This window comes from Eretmochelys imbricata, chromosome 25 (genome assembly GCF_965152235.1).
Source record: "Eretmochelys imbricata isolate rEreImb1 chromosome 25, rEreImb1.hap1, whole genome shotgun sequence".
In the NCBI taxonomy this organism is placed as follows: domain Eukaryota; kingdom Metazoa; phylum Chordata; order Testudines; family Cheloniidae; genus Eretmochelys; species Eretmochelys imbricata.
The window spans coordinates 8265334-8287682 of NC_135596.1; the positions used below are offsets into that span (position 1 = coordinate 8265334).

The 22349-nt window shown below is 41.7% G+C and overlaps 1 protein-coding gene across 1 annotated transcript in view; it reads left to right on the plus strand.

Annotated features, from left to right (window-relative positions):
- Nucleotides 1-22349, plus strand: part of RFX2 (regulatory factor X2) — a 72448-nt gene that overhangs the window by 11729 nt on the left and 38370 nt on the right. Inside the window, exons 2-5 of the mRNA XM_077841998.1 lie at nt 8706-8815; nt 12768-12857; nt 13597-13676; nt 15837-16101. Of these exons, the coding sequence (XP_077698124.1) occupies nt 8711-8815; nt 12768-12857; nt 13597-13676; nt 15837-16101 (540 nt within the window). The 5' untranslated portion in view covers nt 8706-8710. The remainder of the gene's footprint in view (nt 1-8705; nt 8816-12767; nt 12858-13596; nt 13677-15836; nt 16102-22349) is intronic.

Genomic DNA, 22349 nt, shown 5'->3' on the forward strand with positions numbered 1-22349 from the left:
AACTGGCTTAATTACTTGAGTTGATCTTAGTTTCATTCACTGCAAAATCATTTAAGAAGTTTTATCTGCTACACTTTATATGCTTCAGTTAAAATGCAATTAATTCCATTTCAGGGCAGTTTTTTAAATAAGAGGGCAGGCCAAAAGTGGCAAGTGAAGTGGAAAATATTTGACCATATGATACCTTCTTAAATAAGTGTGGCATAGTTGCTGTTGGAGATTCATAGTAAGCATTTATTGGTGAACGAATGGAAAAACAGCAGCCCTCTGCGTCCTTCTTACCACATATTTTTTATTACTGTGGAGGGTATTGAGAACTAATATCTTCCAGTATATACTGAAACTGTTTTAATACTTTTTTTCCTTTTTTATATATGTACATGGCTACAGACACACTTCGGAGAAAATACCCTCTTAATGCCTGTTGAGAATATGATGGCCTGATACTTGAAGTTATTTCTTCTGATTTCAGCTGTTACTAGTTCCTTCTTTACAGAAATAAATAAATTAAAAAAATGCTCTAAGCAAACGAAACCTGGATAGAAGCTCCAGAAGCTGAATAACTTAGGTTTTTTTGTTTTGTTTTTTGTTCTTTTTAAAATTTACTCTTCCTTAAAAGTTCCATGCAAAGCAAACCCTGGAGTTTTAGTTTAGATTCTAGCAACCAGTGTTAAGGGTGAGACATCATTCAGGTCAAGTAATTCTAAAAGTTAAGGCTGCACTTTACAGCCGTCTGCATATATTTTAAAAATATGACCTTTTAGCATAATTTTATGGTATTTGTCAAACGATATGGATAATACAGACTCAGAATTGCTGACTCCAAGCATTTAAAATCCATGAGCCAAGCGCCCTGAAAATCATGATATTGGCTTAAAAATATTGAGATAAAAAAAAAACAATAAACTTTGGGTTTTTTGATTTGCCTTCTGCTTTTTAGCATGCACTTGGATCACATTTTCAAGCTTTTCTTTGCATCCATAAGGGCTAGAAATCTTTAATTTTTTTTTTTAAATGAAAGCTGAGATTCTCACAGAACCACTTGTTTCCAAGAGTTGGGGCTTTAAGTAAAATGCCAAATATTGTGAGACTCATGATACAACTGGAAATTCTTTATACAACCTTGCATGCAGTGAGCATACTGGACTAGAAGTTTAACTAGACTACTTTTAATTACACTGGGTCCATTTTGGTCCCTGGATGGCTCAGAATCCATGAAACAGCACAAGCTCTGCACAGCTGAAAATCTGGTGTGTGCCTTGGAAATATTACTTTTAATTAACTAATGTTAATGATAAATACAAAGGTTATGTGTAGCATTGTTTTAAAGAGAAATTTAATATGAGGAGGTGTTAGTAAATGCTGATTGTGATCTTGCATTATTGAATATGGATGCTGCTGAACTGTTATGCCTTTTTGTTGCCCTGACATGTCTACCTGTCCCATTTTCCTTCCTAAATATTTTTATTTAGCATGGCTTATGTTTTTCCTTGGGACTCTATTGTGAACTGAAATTAGAACAGGCAAAGGTCTGTGTCTGAGAGCCTCTGCTGTCAGCTACAGGTGGAATACAGCACTTCATGTGAAAAATTGTAATTGGTCTGTTTTCCACTGTTCTGTCTTAATTTGAAATCCTTAGATGAAAGACATGAAGTGAAGACTTAGTATTTTTTAATATTCTGCAGTTCTAAATATTTAGCTTTGCTACTGACTCACTGTGTTTCCTTGGGCAAGTTGCTTAACCAACTACTTTTTATGCCTTCGTTTACCATCTGGTTGTAATAACTTGTCCTCAGAGAGATACTGTGAAGCTTAATTAATAGTTGTGAAGTGCTTTAAAATCCTTAGGAGGAAAGCATGAAATATAAAGTAGTAGCATTCTTTAGTATTCTGTAAAGGTCTCAACCCAAATCCGCCCTCACGCTACTGAATTGTCTTTTATGTGATGTTCCACTTTACAAACTTTAAACATTTGCCAAAATGATGATAAAAGGATTATAAATATCCTCGAAGTTTAAAGAAAATCTGGTGGCCAAATAAGCTTTATCACAAAGGTGAACTGATTTTTTTTCCCCCCCAAAATAGTTTTAACATAAATTTTGTCTCCCAAAATGCTCAAATAACTTTCTGAAAAACAATATTAATTCTTGTACTTTATAATGTGATATCTACATTCATTGGGGGGAGGGATAGCTCAGTGGTTTGAGCATTGGCCTGCTAAACCCAGGGTTGTGAGCTCAATCCTTGAGGGGGCCATTTAGGGATCTGGGGCAAAAATTGGGGATTGGTCCTGCTTTGAGCAGGGGGTTGGACTAGATGACCTCCTGAGGTCCCTTCCAATTCTGATATTCTATGATTCTGTGATTGTTTTGGATTGGGGAAGGGAGACATTCTCTCTACTGCTTGATTATTTTTTCCTTATGTATTTCAGGTTAAAAAAATAATAGAGAATAAATTAATACTGTTGCTATGGTATATGTCAGATCTGCTATTGGTACCCTGGTTTCCATGGGCATTAATGTTAGTGCCACCCAGCATTATATAATCCTTGATCTTTTTTGATATTTATATGTTCAATACAAATGGCAACACCACAACCTTTTGCATATGCTTCTTTGTATAAAAATAGTGTGTAAATAGGCACACCGTTAAGTGAGTCACTGTGGTACTCCTTTATGCCCTGGTTGCGAAAGGAGCTTAAGCACATGGGACTACTCTACTGTTTAAAGTTAGTCATGTCGTTGCATACATTGCTGAATCAGGACCAGAATACTGGAGTTAAGTTAATGAAATATTTTCTCATAGGCAGACTCCCTGCCCTGACTCTGATCAGCAGTACTATATGTTCGAGGCCTCAGCATGTAGCTTAGAAACTTTAGTTGGGTATTCAGGAGCTGATGCGCTGTTAAAACAGTCTGTAGACAGATACTTGCAGTTCTTCTTTAAGGCCACAGTTCTGCAATTGGGAACCCCTCCCCCCCCCCACAGAGTCCCATTGACTTCAGTGGAGTTCTGCGTGGGTGCTGGGGTGCACCCATAGACAGTCAAGTGCAGGATCAGGGCTAAATTTACCTGTTTGTTTGTTTGTTTGTTTTTGTTTTTTAAGCCTGGGAATTGGTAGTGAGTGGGGTTTCCCTTGTTACAAAGTTAAAATAGACATGCCTGGGGAAAGCTAGGAAAGTAGTATTTACTCCTGAGCAGTCTATTTTTACTTTTATTTTTTCCTCACTGCAACGCTGACTGTGGAAAGTATTTTGAAACACTCATCTTTGTTTTCCCAGCTTTTTAAGGCACGCCCGGACAAGATGGATTAAAATCGACAAGACCAATCATACTAAGGCAGTGTGGTTTATGAATTAAACAGTAAAAATTGGAATGTATGAAATTGCCATGTCAGCAATTTTCAATGTTTTTTAATATTACTAGTCTTTCTCTAATGCCTTTGAGTGTCAACATTCTGAGGTGGATACCTTAGAAACACCTTAGATAGGAAACTAATTTTCAGTTTTTTCATTACAAATGGAAAAGCTGAGACATAGGAGAAGGGAAATGACTTGCTCAAGGTCAAAAAGCAAGTTGGTGGTAGAACCAGAAATAGAACCCAGAAGTTATTAGCTTTTTCTGTATTTCCTTTCCTGTCACTGCTGTTTGCCTGGATACCAAGATAGCTGTGTGTAAACAGAAGGTTTCCAGAGTACAGCAGCCTCCTGCATCTGCCTTATTCATTTAATGATGTTGCAATCCGGAGTTTAGACCTTTCCAATCACTTCCATAGTGGTGAACTCTGATGTCACAAGCATGGTATTGTCGCATCACCAGGTGGATCACCAGAGTTTTAAAGCTTGCCTTAATCTGAAAATGAATATTTTTAAAAGGTCCCTTCTTACTACAGAGTTGTGCCCCGTGTGAGTGCTCATAATCCGGTCTGCTGACTTTACTGACAAAAATAATTGACTTCTTTTTACTTTTCTTAGCTATGCAAGAGCCAACACAGCTGAGAGAGTCAGCTTTGGATTCTATTCCTTCTTATGCATCATCAACTGATTGGAATTACAGTTGTTAAATCATTTTCACCTGTACAAATCTATTGAGACAAATGGGATTGCACAGGTGTCACTTCATTAGTTGGCTACCAGGGTCCATCGACGGCTTTTAATAGTTCTGTTACTCTTTTATGCTGATAGCTAACTTCAGTGTCCTCCTGATATCAAGGTCATATGGCCAATGTGGCTTGGCTGTGTGTATCTTTCTATTCTTTATGCCAAATCTAATAAGGATAGTAGCAAAATTTGCATCATTGACATGTAGCAGAATTTACATTTGAGCAACTGAGTCTGCATTAGGAGCAATAGATCTAGAATGCCATGGAATTGGTGCGCTGAGGACAGGTCAGAAACCAGATAGAGAGATAAAGCGAGTCCCTGTACAAGTTGTAGCAGGCATCAGTTTCATAGCAGTGAGCAGAATTCCAAAGTGCTCGGTGAGAAGTTAGCAGCTGTACTGTTGACATAAATCAGGGTGGTGCACCTAAGACAAGGCTCTTCCCTTTAACGCTCAGGCTTTGTCTACACTAGGAAATGGTGTTCCGACACTGACAGATAAATTCCTTCCGTTGGTATAGGCTGCGTCTACACTAGCAGGCTGGGCTAGCAAAGTTATGCCAACAAACCTATGCCAGTAGAGGATCTATAGTGTAGACATAGCATTAGCTCTAAATGACGGGGTGGTGGGGAGGGGGCTTTCAATGGCATAAATGGGAGTTACCTATCCAGCTTCTATTGACTTTCAGTGGAAATTCGGTGCTTGACTCCTATTTGTACCTCTGAAAATCTCCTCTTTGGCTCTCAATGTTGTGCTCCTTGCCCCTGCCCTGGAACAGTCAGCTCCCGTGAGTGCAAATGTCCTCCCAAGATACAGGGCAACATTGTGTACAGCTCTTCAGAGAGTAGGAGTCATCACTGAGTGTAGGAGTTCTGTTTATGTTCTAGGCTTGTCAGCAGCACAAGTGAATCTTAGCAGAAGGCATAAACATATTTGCCTCTTCCGTTCCCAAGAAGCATGGAACAGCTTTGAAGGAAGGTGGAAATTATCCAAGGAGGTTTTCACTCAATTAAAAAAAATCACTATGTAAAATTTCATTCTGGGGCTCCAAATCACATTTGCTCAGTTTTACATATCAATGGCTTTTCTAATGGTCAGTGCTGCAAACTTCACTTGGGATCTGAAAATCCAGCTGAGTTCTCTGTGTTTATGGCATCATCATCAGTAGTAAAGAGTCTGCAGTTGTAACAAATCTGACAATGCTGATGATGCAAGTGTGAGGAAAATAAGATCCAGCTCTCATCCCTTTAGGATTTTCAGGGTCACTGGAAGAGAAAAACTTGTCAGTAAAGGTGAGTACATGTGAGTTGAAGGCACAGGGAGAAGCAGATATTTGAGATGGTGCCGCTTTCACCTGGTTCCTCTTACAACTGTAGCTTCACTTTATAAATCTCTCTTATAGACCAGGTGCTTCAGGATCTGACCCTGCCAAGGTCCTGAGCATCCCTTGCAAGCATCAGGCTCATAGAGGGAAATTTGATATTGGAGCAACATACTACTATACGCTTGAGATGTAGTCTCATACAGCACTGTGAAAAGTCCTTAGGAAAAATGGAAATGAGAAAAAGGTGCATTTGTGATCCTACTGCATTATAATGGAGCTCACAAATGAGATTTTCTTCTCCTTGAGGCAGTTTATTCCTCTGTTTATATTAATATATACATTTATCTTCTTCGCCAAAGGTCTTGTGCTGGCCACCTGTTTACTTGCAAATAATGTGGGCCCCAGGACTAGTACAGATGTGATGCTATTCCTTAACTTCGGGGAGAGAATTATTCTTTTATATATATAAATTTGTCACATTGTACTGATGCAACTGGAATCTTTTTATAAATAATTTTTTTTTAGATACATTTCAAAAATACATTCAGCCAGTGAGGCAAAGCAGCAGATATTTGGTATAATGGAGTTGTATGTAGGATTGCCAACTTCCTATTGGCACAAAACCAAACACCTGAGCCGCCCCCCCCCCCCCAGTGGCTCGCTCTCCCCCACCCTAACTCCCTCTCACTGGGCTGGGGCAGGGGGTTGGGTTGCAGGAGAGGGTGAGGGCTCTAAAAGGGGGTGTGGGCTCTGGGCTAAGGCCAGTAATGAGGGGTTTAGGGTGTGGGAGGGGGCTCCGGGCTGGGGCAAGGAGTTGGAGTGCGGGAGGGGATGAGAGCTCCGGCTGGGGGGTGTGGGCTGTGGGGTGCAGGAGGGGGCTCCGGGTTGAGGGGCTCAGGGCTGGGGGTTGGGATGCAGGAGGGGGTGTAGGCTGTGGGCGCAGACTTTGAGATGGGGCCAGGGATGAGGGGTTTGGTGTACACAAGGGGGCTTCAGGTTTGGAGGCGCTCAGGGCTGGGGCAGGGGGTTGGGGCTCAGGGTTGGGGTGCGGGCTTACCTCGGGTGGCTCCCAGTCAGCGGCATAGCGGGGGGGGCTAAGGCAGGCTGCTTGCCTGTCCTGGGGCACCACGCTGCGCCCCGGAAGCGGCCAGCAGGTCCAGCTCCTAGGCGGGGTGGGGACAGAGGGAGTGGCAGGAGGCTCTGCGGTATGTGCGGCTCTCACCCGCAGACACCAGCTTCCCCCAGCTCCCATTGACCAGGAGCTGGCTAATGGGAGTGCGAACTGGTGCTCGGGACAGGGGCAGCACATGGAGCCCTGTGGCCCCCCTGCCTAGGAGCCAGACCTGCTAATCGCTTCCAGGGCACAGTGCGGGGCCCCAGGACACAACTGGACTTTTAACGGCCCAGTAGGTGGTGCTGACTGGAGCCACCAGGGTCCCTTTTTGACCGGGTGTTCCGGTCAAAAACCGGACACAAGGTCACCCTAGTTGTATGCAAACCTATTCTGTGCACTGTTCCCAAGGAGAATGGAGGGTATATATGACTTGGTGCCTAGGAAGAGGATATGAACTATGATGCAGAATATGACTTGGTTTTCTCTTTTTTCTGCAGTATTTGGTTCTTGGTCCTTTAGCTGTGTTTTGAGCAGTGAGCTGAGAATATATTATTCCTGTATCTCCTGTCTTGTCCTGTCCCTGTCCAGGAGGAACATAGAAGAGAAAATGACTCACAAGCTGTTTGGGGCTGGGTGGAGTAGAGAGAGAAAAAACATGATTGCGCAGGATCAGAGCTGGTTAGAAAAATGGAAAAATAACTCTGAAAAATATTGAAGTTTGTTCTGTTTTGACCACACAAAATGGAAACATCTCTTGTTCAGTTCTCCAACTATTTTAAATATTCAGTGTCCCCCTCCCTGCTTTCCTTTTTTCCTCTTTGTCATGGAGTGCAATAAGATGAATAATATCCAGAGTTTTGGATTTTTACCTCCATTTTCATTTTTTTTCCTTTGCCTCAAACTTTTTTTTTCCAAAGTTGAGGACGTGTTGAAAAGTGAGTGTCAGACAGAAAGATCTAAATAAAAGGAAAGAATGAAAAAGAGTGTTTGTGTGTAAAGAGACTCCAGAAGTCTTCATTCTGTTGCATTCAGTGGCAAAAGGGGAAGAAGAGAGAAAAAACAAAACCTCAAGATTTGGAATTTCTAAATCTTTGGTTTTGATCAGAAACCAGAAAGGGAGCGTGAGTGTGGGGTTTTTTATTTGTTTATTTTAAGCTTTCAGTTTAGAGAGAAAAGAGCACTTTGTATTTTTTTTTTTATACAAAATTTGCTCTAGTCAGAGTATCCCCACCATTGCAGTTGGGGATATTACTGTCCAACGTGGCATGGCTCTAACACAGTGGTTCTCACCCAAGGGTACATGTACCCCTGAGGGTGTGCAGAGCTCTTCTGGGCGTACATCAACTCATCTAGAGATTTGCCTAGTTTTACAACAGGCGATATAAAACGCACTAGCGAAGTCAGTACAAACTAAAATTCCATATAGACAATGACTTGTTTATACTGTTCTGTATACTATACATTGAAATGTACGTAGAATATTTATATTCCAATCGATTTATTTTATAATATGGTAAAAATGAGAAAGTCAGCCATTTTTCAGTAATAGTGTGCGGTGACACTTCTGTATGTTTGTCTGATTTTTGTAAGCAAGTAGTTTTTAAGTGAAGTGAAACTTGGGGTATGCAAGACATTAGACTCCTGAGAGGGTACAGTTGTCTGGAAAGGTTGAGAATTAGTGCTCTAACACACTGTGACGTGGTTACATTGCTGGGAATAGAATCAAGTTGTTTGGCACTTTGCTTTATTTAAACACTTAGAGGTAGCTAAATATGCTAAGCCCAGGTTGGAAAGAGATTGTATTTCTTGTTCTTCGAGTGTGCTTCTGTCCCAGTGAGGAGCAGCTGCACGTCTGCTATGACACAATAATTCCCCAATGCGATTTTTTGTTATATTTATATTCAGAAACACATTTTCTGCTCCTTCCCTTTCCTTCTCTTTCTGTGGAACAATTGTGTAAATTTATCTCAATATAATACAGCAGTAATATTAGAACCAAAACTAAAAAGAATCCTCCAAGTAGGGTGGTGGTTACCTTTCTCTGACAGGTCATAGACCCTCTACGGGGATTTTATTCTTTTGGACTCTGATTACTTTTCTTTGAGAACTGTAAATTAGTAAAGTTGTCTCTTCTCTATCTGATCTCCTCTGTGCTCTCTCTGGCAGTGAGCATGCAGAATTCAGAGGGCGGATCAGATTCAGCGACGTCTGTGGCACTGCGTACTTCTGCATCTGCTCAAGCTCCAGTAGTGCAGCCAGTGCCAGCCTCCCAGCAGGTAACGTTGCTCCAGCTGCACGGCTGTGAGTGCTGTCTCCATGGAAAATAAACCTAATTTTAATGAAGAATATGCTTTAACTCTTGGCTCAAAGAATTTTGTTAAAAAATCAACCTGAAGAGTGCGTGTGTGTGTGTGTAAGTGGTGATGAAGCCTACCTAGATATGACATTGATAAATGCCATATAAATGTTTGTAATAAAAACACACTTTGATTTAAGGCATGAGATTTGGATTTTAATTTAGCCGTGTTGCCAAGAAAACGCTTTCCTGCCAATTTGGTGTTTGCTCCATTGCAGTGTCCTGACGTCATTATTTGATGTGTCAATAAAAGCAATAAAGATGCAAATTGTACCACATTGTTTAAAAAGGCATCTCCTGGAGTTGAAAGATGTATCAAAATCAGCAGAATTTGTGTGTAAATCAGAAAAAAAAACCCCATAGTGGGGTTTTTTGGCAGGGAGGGGGTGATTCTGGAGGTGTTTTCTTCACTTTTTGAGTGTGTATTGCTTTGACACATTTACATACATATAACATGTTTGAAAGTTTTTGTGATACTAGAAATATTAGGTTCTAATTTCAATCTGTGAATGAAAATTGTATTTGAGAATATTAAAAGGAAGTGATGAGAAAATTGAGGGTCCACTTATGTCTCTTAGGGAACTATGAGAAAGTTTTTATATAACTGTTCAGAAAGGATGCAGAACAGATGGAAGGATGGAATGATTGATTGGAGAGAGAGGTGTAGCTAGTGGGTAGAATCAACTATTATTGGATGTTGAAGAGGGGAGTGGATGGAGCTGGGAACTGCTTGGACACTTGCTTTGCTAGAATCTTGAAATTGCTCTGCCCAACTTGCAGGGTAGAGTGTGGTCCTGCTATAAAATTGGCCTGTTCATCGTATTTTTTGATCTTCAGTGTTGATTTCACCAGAAGGTTGTTTCTCATTCTAACGATTAAAGGGTAGGAATATAATTAATGCTGTCAACATGATTTAATGGAAAATAGCTCCTGTCAAGCAAACCTGACCTCCGTTCTTTGAGATTACAGGTTTGGTTGATAAAGGTAACTGCGTAGATATATTTCAGAGTAGCAGCCGTGTTAGTCTGTATCCGCAAAAAGAAAAGGAGGACTTGTGGCACCTTAGAGACTAGCAAATTTATTAGAGCATCAGCTTTCGTAAGCTACAGCTCACTTCATCAGATGTATACAGTGGAAAATATAGTGGGGAGATTTTATATACACAGAGAACATGGAACAATGGGTGTTACCATACACACTGTAACGAGAGTGATCAGGAAAGGTGAGCTATTTACCAGCAGGAAAGCAGGGAGTGGATGGGGAGGAGACACCTTTTGTAGTAATAATCAAGGTGGGCCATTTCCAGCAGTTTACAAGGACAGTAGGAGGGGAAATAAACAAGGGGAAATAGTTTTACTTTGTGTAATGACACATCCACTCCCAGTCTTTATTCAAGCCTAAATTATAATAAATGTTTGTATTGCATTGACATAGTGTCACACAAAATTCTGATTTAAAAAATTAGCACAGTAGAATATCAATCAAGCACACATTAAAATGATTAAGAACTGGCTAACTGACAGATCTCAAAAGTAGTTGTCAATAGGGAATCATCATCAAAAAGAGGAATCGGTACTAGACTCGACACTCTTCCACATTTTCATCAGTTGTGGAAATAAATATAAAATCACTGCTGATAAAACTTGTGGATGACACACAGACTGGGGGAGTAGTAAACCATGATGAGGACAGGGCAGTCATACAGAGCCATCTGGATCGCTTGTGGGCCCGTTCGAACAAAATGCGTTTTAATACAGCCAAGGCAAAGGAACACAGAATACAGGTCATACCTATCGAATGGGGAACTGTATCCTAGAAAGCACTAACTCTGAACAGGATTTAGGGGTGATAGTGGACAAGCAACTGAACATGAGCTCCCAGTGTGATGCTGAGGCAAAAAGGGCTAATGTGGTCCTTCAGTGAATTAAGAGGGGAATAGTAAGTCGGAGTAGGGAGGCGATTTTACCTCTGTATATGGCATTGGTGAGACCAGTACTGTTTACACTTTCGCTGTCCATATTTTAAAAAGGATTTTGAAAAATGAGAGGGGATGGGAAAAAAGAGCCACAAAAATTATTTGGAGGCTAGAGAAAAGGTCTTAGAGACCGCAGAGTTCAGTCTCTTTAGTTTATCAAAAAGAATGAAGTGACAAGATTAGTGTATAAATGCCTTCACCAGGAGAACATATGGGGTGCTAAAGGGCTCTTCAGTCTAGCAGAGAAGGGTAGAACAAGAACCAATTGCTGAAAGCTGAAGCCAGACAAATTCAAACGATAAATAGGATAGAAATTGATGAAGGTGATTAATCACTGGAACAAGTTACCAAGGGCAGTGGTGGATTCTCCATTTCTTAATGTCTTCAGATTAAGACTGGATGCCTTTCTGGAAGGTATACTTTAGCCATATGTACGTTATGCCTTATTCAAACACACGTTATTGGGCTCAACATAGGGGTAACTGGGTGAAATGTAATGGCCCATGATATGCAGCAGGTCAGACTAGATAATCTACTGATCCCTTCTGTATGAATCAAGTGTTTGTGTGGAGTGAAGTAATGAAAACAGATGACTCTTCTTAAGTAAAATGTAAACTTCTACAAAAGTCCAGCAGCAAGATAGAAAAGAATCATGCTTCTCTTGAAAAAGTCTAGTAAATCAGTTTATTCAGATTAATTTAGTGGCCCATTTGACCCTGAAGAAACATTGCTTATTAAAGGAATAGCAGAATATTGCTCTGGTGGAGCAGAATATTTAGTTTGATCCTGGAACATCGATTTTGGATGCCACAAATGTCATCGAAAGATACCCACACTAAAAATTTACATTCCTCTTCTAGGCCTTCCAGCAGCTCTTCAACATTAGTTTCTTTCTAAAGCAATTTCTGTTCATCATCAACAGTCCAAATATGTCACAGGTCAATCTGTGATTATGCCATTAAGAACAACTGAAAGGCAAAGACTTAAAGGTTTCAACTTCTTATCAAATTCTTTTATGCTAACATCACCTTTAATGTAGCACAAAAAGAGCAATTTGAAGAAGTGATTGAAGCAATTTGTCCTGGACAATCTCCTCCAGACAGACTTAAACTTGCAGACCCACTTCTAGATTCTGCAAGTGAATAACAAGAGAGAAAAAATTAAAGGAAGCAGTAGGAAAATCAACTTTGACATTAGTGTACGATGGTTGTTTGAACATGGCAAATTATGCAATAATGGCTTCAAGGATCCAGAATTAAAAATGGCATTTCAATTTAATGTTATTGGCTCTACATCTGAAAAGAGAGAATTCAGACGAGGTTAGTGCTCATCATGGCACTGAATGGAGATCAATAAATGTATTTGCTTTGTTCCTTGTAGGGATTATGGCAGAAGTGAACTTTGAAAAAGGGTAGTGGCCTGGAGTAGCAGCTTCTGAAGAGTTTTCCCTGCATAGGAGAAATGCAGGCATGGGGAAAGATGCAGAGATTTTCCACAATAGTTGTGGCTGACCTTTTGTTTTAAGACCTGCTTTTACTAAGCAACCAGTTTCTGCTATTCCCTGGGGTGGCTGCTTAAACCAAGTTTCACTTAAAGATGGGCCCAGCCAAACCATTTGGATCCACATCTGAGCTCTCCCCAAGTTTAGGGTATTGGGTTTGGGCCCATGCCCAATTTAACTGTAGTTTAGACTAAATGGAATATGTGTGGAGGCTTTAATGAGCGGGAGTGTGTGTGGGTAGCCATAAAGTATGGTGGAGCTGCTGCCTGTATTTGGGGATTTGGAGCAAATCCTCTAGTATGTGTATTGCAGGAAATGGCCTAGCCAGAATGGGGTGTTCTGGGTCCAACTGTAACACTGGATCTAAATGCACATTTCTCTTTTTTATTTTTTCAGAGGATTTTGGTTCAAACAACAAGCTCTTCTCCCAAAGGAGCACAGATGCAGCAGATCTCCATTCCCAGAGTTCAGCAGGTCTCACAGCAGGTAATATCAATGGAGTGGGGGACCAAATGCTATTGCCATTCAGTCACTTGAAAGCAAACACAACCTGCAGCCCTTCCCTTACCCACATGTCCAGCATGGGCTGCTTGAAACTATATAGGCTATCTCTTTAATCAATTAAAATGTGGATTTTTTCTAGAACAGTGTCTGACCAGAGAACTTGATTATTCCTTATTTTAGATTGATGATAAAGGAGACTCTCTCATGGTTGTTTAAGGTTTAAAATCAAATTCTCCTAGGCACCTGTCTTGCATCAGGTTTCACTTTATAGAGTCTAGGGAGAGATTTATTTTAAAATTATTTTTATAAATATTAAAAAATAATTATTGCACTCTTCTGTAAAGATTACTGTCTAGAGCCAATGGTTTTTTAAAACAATCCTGACTTGCATTCACATAGTAGGCCCAAACAAGTAGTTGTGCTGACAAAGTGTGTGTTTGCATGCACAGAACGGATGGGTATGAGAACAGTGTTGTTTGTGCAAAGAATTGCCCGTGTGTATTTTAGTTGTGTGAACGTTGATGTCAAATTTTAAAAAATGAGGCCTTTAAAAAAATAAATACATTCCAAAAATAGGACAAATAGAAAGTTAAAAGTTAATATTCATTCTTAAACAGCTTTGAGTGCCCTTTTAAATGCTAATTGCTTGTGTGTGTAGTGTCATCCATTACTGCTTGTCAATAATTCATCTATAAACCCAGCATTGTCACATGTGTTTCAGGTGCAAACTGTGCAGCATGTGTACCCAACCCAGGTCCAGTATGTGGAAGGAGGAGAGGCTGTCTACACCAATGGAACCATGTAAGAGTCTCTGTCATTCACATTACTAGGGCCAATAAATGCCAGCCTGACAGATGTAAAAGTTCATTTTGCTTTCTTTGAGAGACAGGGCACAATTATGTCTGCCCTGAAAGGTGGAGAGAGAGTACACAAAAAGCCTTATTCTCCACTTCATACACCCACCTTGCAGCTTGGTACAGTGTCAGTCCTTACATTTGCCCAATAACAAGATTTGCTCCATTCTAGTGCCGCTGCAGGCAGTAGCTCCCATAAAGGGGAGAGTGAGCAAGAGGAGAAGCAGCACGCACTACCCTGTTTAATGGGTGTGGCAGTTGCCATACTGCTTCTTTGATGCTGGAGGCATTGTGTGTGTGTGAGGAGATCCCACCCTAAACCACATGGAGCTCACTCTATGGGCTGGTCTACACTACTGCGTTAAATCGATCTAACTTACTCCACTTCAGTTACATGAATAACGTAACTGAAGTCGACGTTGTTAGATCCACTTACCATGGTGGCTCCCCTGTGCTGTGTTGATAGAACGTCTCCCATCAACTTCTCTCACACTTCTCGGGAGGCGGAGTACGCACGTCGATGGGAGAGTGCTCTCCCATCGATTTAGCGTGTCTTCACCAGACCCTCTAAATCGACACTCACTGCATCAATTGCAGCAGTGCCGATCTACCGATAAGTGTAGACATGCCCTATGTAAGCGGATCCTATATTCCTTCTCCAAACCCTTTTGTATCTGTTAGGGAGCTGGGGTTTTAAAAATGGAAACTCCACATAAATGAGAGACCATTCTAATTGGAAGGAAGGTTCTTTCTAGGGTTTTCTCTTTTCCACTTGAAAGCCTCTTTGTGTCCTGCCCCCTGGGAATTGTGGGTTGCTACCTGTTCTGTGGTGCTGGACCGTAACAAGGGCCAAAACAACTCTCTTAGCCCAAGAAATATCTTCATGCAGCGCATTCATATTGCATTACCTTGTATTTGTTCCACGTCATGCGAGGGTGCCCTGCTGGACAGACTTGTAAGAGTAGAGACCCTGGGTCTCAATGTTGCTCTGAGTATAGATGACATTGGTTCTTACCCATCTTGCCCTTCTCTTGAGCATATGGTGGCTATTAGTGGGGTAAACTTGAGATTGGATTCTCTGGCACTGGCAGTTCCACTAGACTTCTTGGCCAATTCCTGAAACTTATTATCAGAGCTGGTCCCCCCCCCACCCTATCCCCCCAAAAAAGCCAATTTTTGTCACAGGAAATTTAAAGAAAACTAATCTTTTCCTGCAATTTTGTGTAAAAATATTTCAGTTTTTCAACGGAAAACCAAAAGAGGAAAAAAAAATCAATTTCTAGTTTTTCAATGAAAAACTGAAACATTTCAACCAAAATGAAAAATTTGGGCAAAAGCTTTACTTTGGGACAAAAAGCCATATTTACTGAAAAAAAATATTTTGATGAGAAAATTTCAACCAGCTCTATTTACCGCAGATTCTTGAGCTATAAAGGGTAGAATTTTCAAAAGACCTAAATGACTTGAAAACGTCAGTCGCATTTTCAAAAGGGACTTAGGCACTTCGGAGCGTCAGGCCAGTTCTACGATAGCAATTTTTGCTAGGATAGTAGTGTTCATTAGGGTTCTGAAGTTTTGTTTTTGTGTTTTTAAAACAACATTTCTATCCCAGAAAAAGCCCCGGTATAGATGCAGTTTTGCCAGTTTATCTTATTAGAATTGATATCGGAAAAAGCCCTCTTTTGCCTTTATGTAAACTGTGCCTGCACTGAGGGTTTGTTGGTAGCAAACATTTTTCAGTGTTGACTAGGCCTCAGTCTCATTTGGGTGTTTTTGAAAAATTTCCCTCATTTCTGAAGAGCCAGGCTGTCAGAAGGCTCCTTCTTGGGCCCAGTCATGCTGTGCCCAACATTCCCCCTCTGACAAAGCAAACGTTCCAAAGGGCTCTGGCTTGAGGCCTGCTTCAGGGCTGTCATTGGAGAGATTCATGTTGTCAATTGACTTCTATATCTGAACTAAATTTCAGTAGAGCAAATCCCGTCTGCAATGGAGTCAAGGCTTTTAAAAAAAACTTACTGAAGATCCCAGTGTGAGAGTGAAATTAGATATTTAAGCTCCTCTCCGTTCGTGTGTGCTTCACATCCTAACCGCATTGTTCCTTTGACAGCCGAGCCGCCTACTCCTACAACACTGAAGCTCAGATTTATGCCCCCAGCAGCGCAGCTTCCTATTTCGAACCGCAGGGAGGTGGAGCACAGGTGACTACAGTGGCATCCTCTCCTACAGCCATTCCCTCTCACAGCATGGTGGGCATCACTATGGACATTGGGGGAAGTCAGATCCTCTCCAGCTCGGGAGCCTATCTCATTCATGGGGGGATGGAAAACACTAGACACTCTCTGTCACTAACTTCACGCTCCTCTCCAGCAACGGTATGTAGCCCTGAAGGTATTGCCCCTACAGGGCCAGGAATTGTAAGGACTTCAGAAAATAAATAAGATTTGTGTGTGTGTAATATATATAATCAATGAGAGGGAGAGAACACATGCTGGTGTGGTGCAAGTGTTTTATTAGCATGAGCTTGGGATGTCTCATTACTCATGCGGTTAAGGGGTAACTTGATTACAGCCTCTAAGTATAGACATGGGGAAGAAATATTTAATAATGGGCCCTTTATTCTGGCAGAGAAAGGTATAACACAATCCAATGGCTGGAAGTTGAAGTTAGACAAATTCCATCTGGAAATAAGGTGTACATTTTTAACAGTGAGGGTAATTAACTGTTGGAACAATTCACCAAAGGTCGTGGTGCATTCCCCATCACTGATAATTTTTAAATCAAGATTGGATGTTTTTCTAAAAGATCTGCTCTAGGAGTTATTTTGGGACGTTTGGTGGCCTGTGTTATACAGGGGGTCAGACTAGATGATCACAATGATCCTTCTGGCTTTGGAATGTATGAGTCTATTGGTTTGTTAAGTAGATCATCTCAAACACATGTTGATAAAATCTTTATGCTGTCCTATGCCATCATGTAGTCTGTTTATGCCACATAGCAAATACAATTTCAGGATATTTTAGAGTTTTAAAAAAAAATTTTATTGGGACTATATTTTTTGTGTTCCTCCACCTGTGAAGTCTAGTGCTGAGTTCCTATGAGCCCAGCTGTACTGGACTCAATGGGATAAAAAATTTTTTTTTCTTTAATATTTAAAAATATCAGGGGTGTTATGTTGGAACTTTCCAGTCTTAAAAGCAAGTACTAATTGGGTGCTAATGTCCTGTTAGAACACAGGTCATCTCCCTTTCCAAACGGCTGGTGTGTGTGGGTGTGTATATATAAATATGTAAACTTTGTTACAAATGTATGTAGGTAGCACCTACTTTGGGGAAAAATGAGAACATCTAATCGGAGAACGCTCTTGAAAACATGACCAGTAAAGTTCTCATTTCTAGCCCTGCAGGGTTTTGAAATAGAAGACTTTAAATTTTTTGCATTTTCATGCCTAGAAGAGCTGTTGTTGATCCACAGCTGAATTTTGCCTGTTCTGGACATTGGGTGGGAAATTCCACATTTCTGGAGAAAGAGGCGGAAACATTTCTCTGGCAGGTTGTTTTTGAGATGAAGGGGGAAAAGCCATGGTTGGAAGCTGTTAGAGTAAACGCCAGGTGGGACAGGAGTAGTAGGAATTCATTTAGCACAGGGATATCACTCCACCTATATGGCTTGTATGTGTGTGTAAATACATAGTTTTAATTTCAGATGCATTTAAAAAACAAAATATAGGGCCTTCCGCTTATTTTGATTATGTCTGTCCTTGTCATTTTGAGTCAAATAAGTGCTGATCTTGTCACCTGCCTGGGGATGTATCTTAGTCTGCAGAGCAACATGGGATTATTCATGTTGTCAGGTGCTCTGATACTGTGGTGATGGGTACAGTACAAGAACCTTAATAGAATTAAATGTCAATAGCATCGTCTCACTAACAGGTCTAATTGCTGTAGCTGTCTTATGTTATGGGATTTTTCTTGGCTTTCTCTCTTCTTTGGCTTCATTCAGGATTTAGGCCCCTTACTGTTGAGACAGACCAGCAGGAACAATTCCTGCTCTAAATAGCTCACCGTCTAAGGACAGATAGACAAGAAGACAGGTCAGCAGGAAGAAGAAACAACATATAATTTTTTAAAAAGTGAATATACATGTGAACTAGATTCGCTGTAGGTAGCACAGCAGAGGTGGATCTTCAAAAGGGATGTAAATGTGGCCAGGGTAGGAGCCTTGCAGATGGGCCCAGGAAGGGAGCACTGCATATGAAGCAGCAAGGAAGAAAGTGCAGAAATGTTCATGTGGATGGTTGAAGGTAGGAAAATGAGTGTGGAGGGTAGATGTGAACAACACAAAGTGAGACAAGTGAAAATAAGTGGAGCGGACAGAGTTCCCTAGAAGTCTGAAAGTAATGACAAGAAGCTTGAATTTCCTGCAAGAGAAGGTGAGGAGCCAGCAGAAGGATTCAAAGAAAGGAGTGACCTGATCAAATTGATTATCAAGGAAAATCTTTGCAACTTTAGTTGCAACATTTTGTATAGACTGAAGCGAGGGCAGCATGGATGTTAAGGAGGCCAAAGAGGAAGATAGGATGTAATGAGGCCCTGCAGAAGAGACTCAGCTGTGGGGATGGAAAGTAAAAGGCAGCTCATGGTGATATTGAAGAGGAGGAAGCAGCAGAATTTGGGTGTGGCCTGGGTGCCTGGGCGGAGACCAGGAGGGGAGTGGTGCTGTCAACAGTGACAGAACGGGGGAAGATGAGTGTTTGGGAGGGGAGATGAATGAAGCAGACAGCGAGACATTCAAGCAGAGAGGACAAATGATCTTCATATGTAAAATCTGTGGTCAAGAACCAGCAGTCCCAAACTGGTGATAGCATAAGGAATGTTTCTGGTCTTAACTTGATCTTTGCTGGTAAAGCCTACTGAAATCCTGGCAAAGGGTTTACTAGTAAAGGTCTGTGTGAACCTAAAAACGAAATAAGCATCTAAGCCTGCCCCACATAAGAATGGCCATACTGGGTCAGACTAATGGTCCATCTAGCCTAGTATCCTGTCTTCTGATGTGGCCAATGCCAGGTGCTTCAGAGGGAATGAACAGAACTGGTAATCATCAAGTGATCCATCCCCTGTCACCCATACCCAGCTTCTGGCAAACAGAGGCTAGGGACACCATGGCTGCCCATCCTGGCTAATAGCCATTGATGGACCTATCCTCCATGAACGCATCTAGCTCTTTTTTGAACCCTGTTATAGTCTTGGCCTTCACAACATCCTCTGGCAAAGAGTTCCACAGGTTGACTGTACATTGTGTGAAGAAATACTTCCTTTTGTTTGTTTTAAACTTGCTGCCTGTTAATTTAATTTGGTGACCCCTACTTCTTGTGTTATGAGGAGTAAATAACATTTCCTTATTTACTTTCTCCATACTAGTCATGATTTTATAGACCTCTATCATATCCCCCCTTATTCGTCTCTTTTCCAGTATGAAAAGTCCCAGTCTTATTAATCTCTCCTCATATGGAAGTTGTTCCATACTCCTATAATTTTTGTTGCCCTTTTCTGTACCTTTTCCAATTCCAATATATCTTTTTTGAGATGAGGCAACCAGATCTGCATGCAGTATTCAAGATGTGGGTGTACCATGGATTTATATAGAGGCAATATGATATTTTCTGTCTTATTATCTATCCTTTTCCTAATGATTCCCAACATTCTGTTTGCTTTTTTGACTGCCGCTGCACATTGAGTGGATGTTTTCAGAGAACTATCCACAATGACTCCAAGATCTGTTTCTTGAGTGGTAACAACTAATTTGAATTTATCAACCTCTCAGTATGACTGTGAGTATGGCTGGAAAAATGATCTTCTCCATGGTCTTTAGCTAGCAGCACTACCAGATGGGCTGAGACGTAGGACTCCTATGAAGTCATATGATGATGCCTATTCTAGGAGAGGGGTGTTTGTGATGTCTATGCTAGGAGAGGGTGTGTGTGTAATCAGATGTCCAGAGGCAGGACAGCCTGATGTTTTCATATCCGTAGCTCCCCAGAACCCTTCTCTTCCTCTGGTCCTTTCTGAGCCATAGTAATCCAGATGATTTTAGCTCTTTGCTCAGGAAACGGGTTTGTACCCATTTTTACTCTTACTCGTACCAATTAGTGAGTAGCAGTTAATAGAGAACTGTTGTCACCTTGTACACCAGTGTTCATGATGTGAACCAGCAAATCTTAAATAATGCATGTCTCTGGCTTGCCGGTTGACCTTTCTTGTTAAATAACAAAGATCTAGTTTCTCTCTGTCCTGGGCTAAAGCTGGGATGGAGGGAGGGAAAGATACAGCAGCTGAGTTTCTTAAGGTGCTCTGCTGAACCACATTACCTTACACAACATATTTTTGGCGGCCTCAGCGTGCGGCCACCAACTCTTGCTGGTGGCCGCCCTGAGAATTTTTCCTAAAATACTTAATTAACTTTAGGACAAACAAATACATATGCACATAGACATATCCAGATCATTGTAATTTATTTATGTAGGCTTTTTTGCAGACTCAATAATACAAATAATGTGCAGTTGTCTCTGCTTTTCACTGGACCTAAACAGAATAGAAACAAAAATAAAGTGCTTTGCATGTTTTGATTTTTTTTAGATTGCTAGTTAATAATTCTGCTACTGTGAAAAGTGATATTTGTATATTTGTTCATAGCGCTTTTCACAGCAGACTTACTTTGTCCCCCAGCATGCCAGGGCTGAGTAAGCCCTGGATGAGGAGGTGGGTAAAGAGGCAGGGGGGCCAGGGGCAAAGGGGGTCTGGAGGAGGCAGTGGGGGTTGAGGTGATCCTGGGGGGTGAGTCTGGGGGTGGCGCCCCAAACCCTGTGGCTGGGGACAGAGCCACGCCGTGCCCACCACCCCAGGGCAGAAGCCTGAAGCCTGAGCTGCACCATCCCTGGGAAGGTGGGGAACTCTCACTGATTGCCTGTTCCTACAGTGTTTGTGGCTCCAGAAGGGGATAGGGACCAATCCCTGCAGGCAGCCCCAGGGGAGGAGCCATTACTTTGCTGTCCTCCCCAGCCCAGGAGGCTGTGGCAGCAAGAAAAGCCCCTGGTGGCCACATGCAGCCACAGTGGCATTTGAGAAACGCTGCTTTAGGCTACAAAAGCCCTGTGTCAGCCCAAAAGCAATTGATATTTCAAGTTGCCCAAACTTCAGTGTCCCTTCCACTAAAGTAGCAAATCATGGTGGGGGGGCTGTTGTTATTCTGATTAAAAGGACACACCTTAATGTGGGCTGTAAATATATCTAGGCGCTTCCTACCAGCCTCTTCTTTTTTTGTGGGGGGATATAAAACGTAGCATTCACACTTCTTTAGGGCTGTGTTTATCACTGCATGCCTATGAGAGAGACTTGCTGCTTGTCTCTGCATTATGTGGATGCGTACACAATGCAGATGCTCCGCTGTCTCCCTGTCTTGAACAGGGGAAGGAAACGGTGTCTCCCTATGACATTTTGACTGATTTCCTCAAGGCTACATCAGCAGTCTGCTTGTGCTGATGAGTTTTGGTTCTTCCCAGTTATCACAGGATGCTGGAGATGTTTCTTAGAAACATCTAAGTTTCTTAGTTCCTTGAAACTGGCCCTTTTTTGAGCTAGATAGTATCTTGTTAAGCTAAGGAGCACTGTAGCCTGAATACTTTGTACTGTATGTCACTGACTATTTCCTGAGTGGAAACAAAGGAATTTATTCTGCAGGGTAGTGTACAGGAGGGAGGGGACAACACCTAGGCACAGACATTGTGGAAACCACTTCTTTGGCTACTGAAGTAACCAGATCCATTCCACTCATTTAGGGCTCTGGCAGATTTGAAAATGGGTATTGTTCTACTTTACCTTATGGCCACCTTCTAGCATGCAGTGGGTCACACTATAAACTGCAGCATAGGGAGTAAGCTAACATATATAAAGGAGAGAATAAGCAGGGTGATCTCCATTCGGATAACAAATGCAAGGCAACAAATGGAGCAAGTGGGCTGTCGGCAACATGGTAACACTTACACCTGCAGCTTCAAACCAGCGATGCTCTGCAGGGGTGATCCTGCAGCATTCTCCGTACCATACCTCTGCTAAATGGTGGCAGGTGCAGTATATGAGCCATCTTGGCCAACTCACTTTTGGGAAAGAGAATTTGTTAATGATACCTCTTACCTGGATGTGCGTTATTAGTTATTACAACAATGTGCGCCTTCTTATCCCATCTCCACTAATAAGCCATGAATAGGGCCCTACCAAATTCAAGGCCATGAGTAACACGTCACGGACCATGAAATCTGGTCTTTTGTGTGCTTTTACCCTATGCTACACAGATTTCACAGGGGAGACCAGTGTTTCTCAAACTGGGGGTCCTGACCCAAAAGGGAGTTGCAGGGGGGTTGCAAGGTTATTTTAGGGGATTGTGGTATTGCCACCCTTACTTCTGCGCTGCCTTCAAAGCTTGGAGGCTGGAGAGTGGCAGCTGTTGGCCAGGCACCCAGTTCTGAAAGAAGCACCCTGCAGGCAACAGCGCAGAATTAAGGGTGACAATACCATACCATGCCATCCTTCTGCACTGCTGCTGGCGGCAGCTCTGCCTTGAGAGCTGG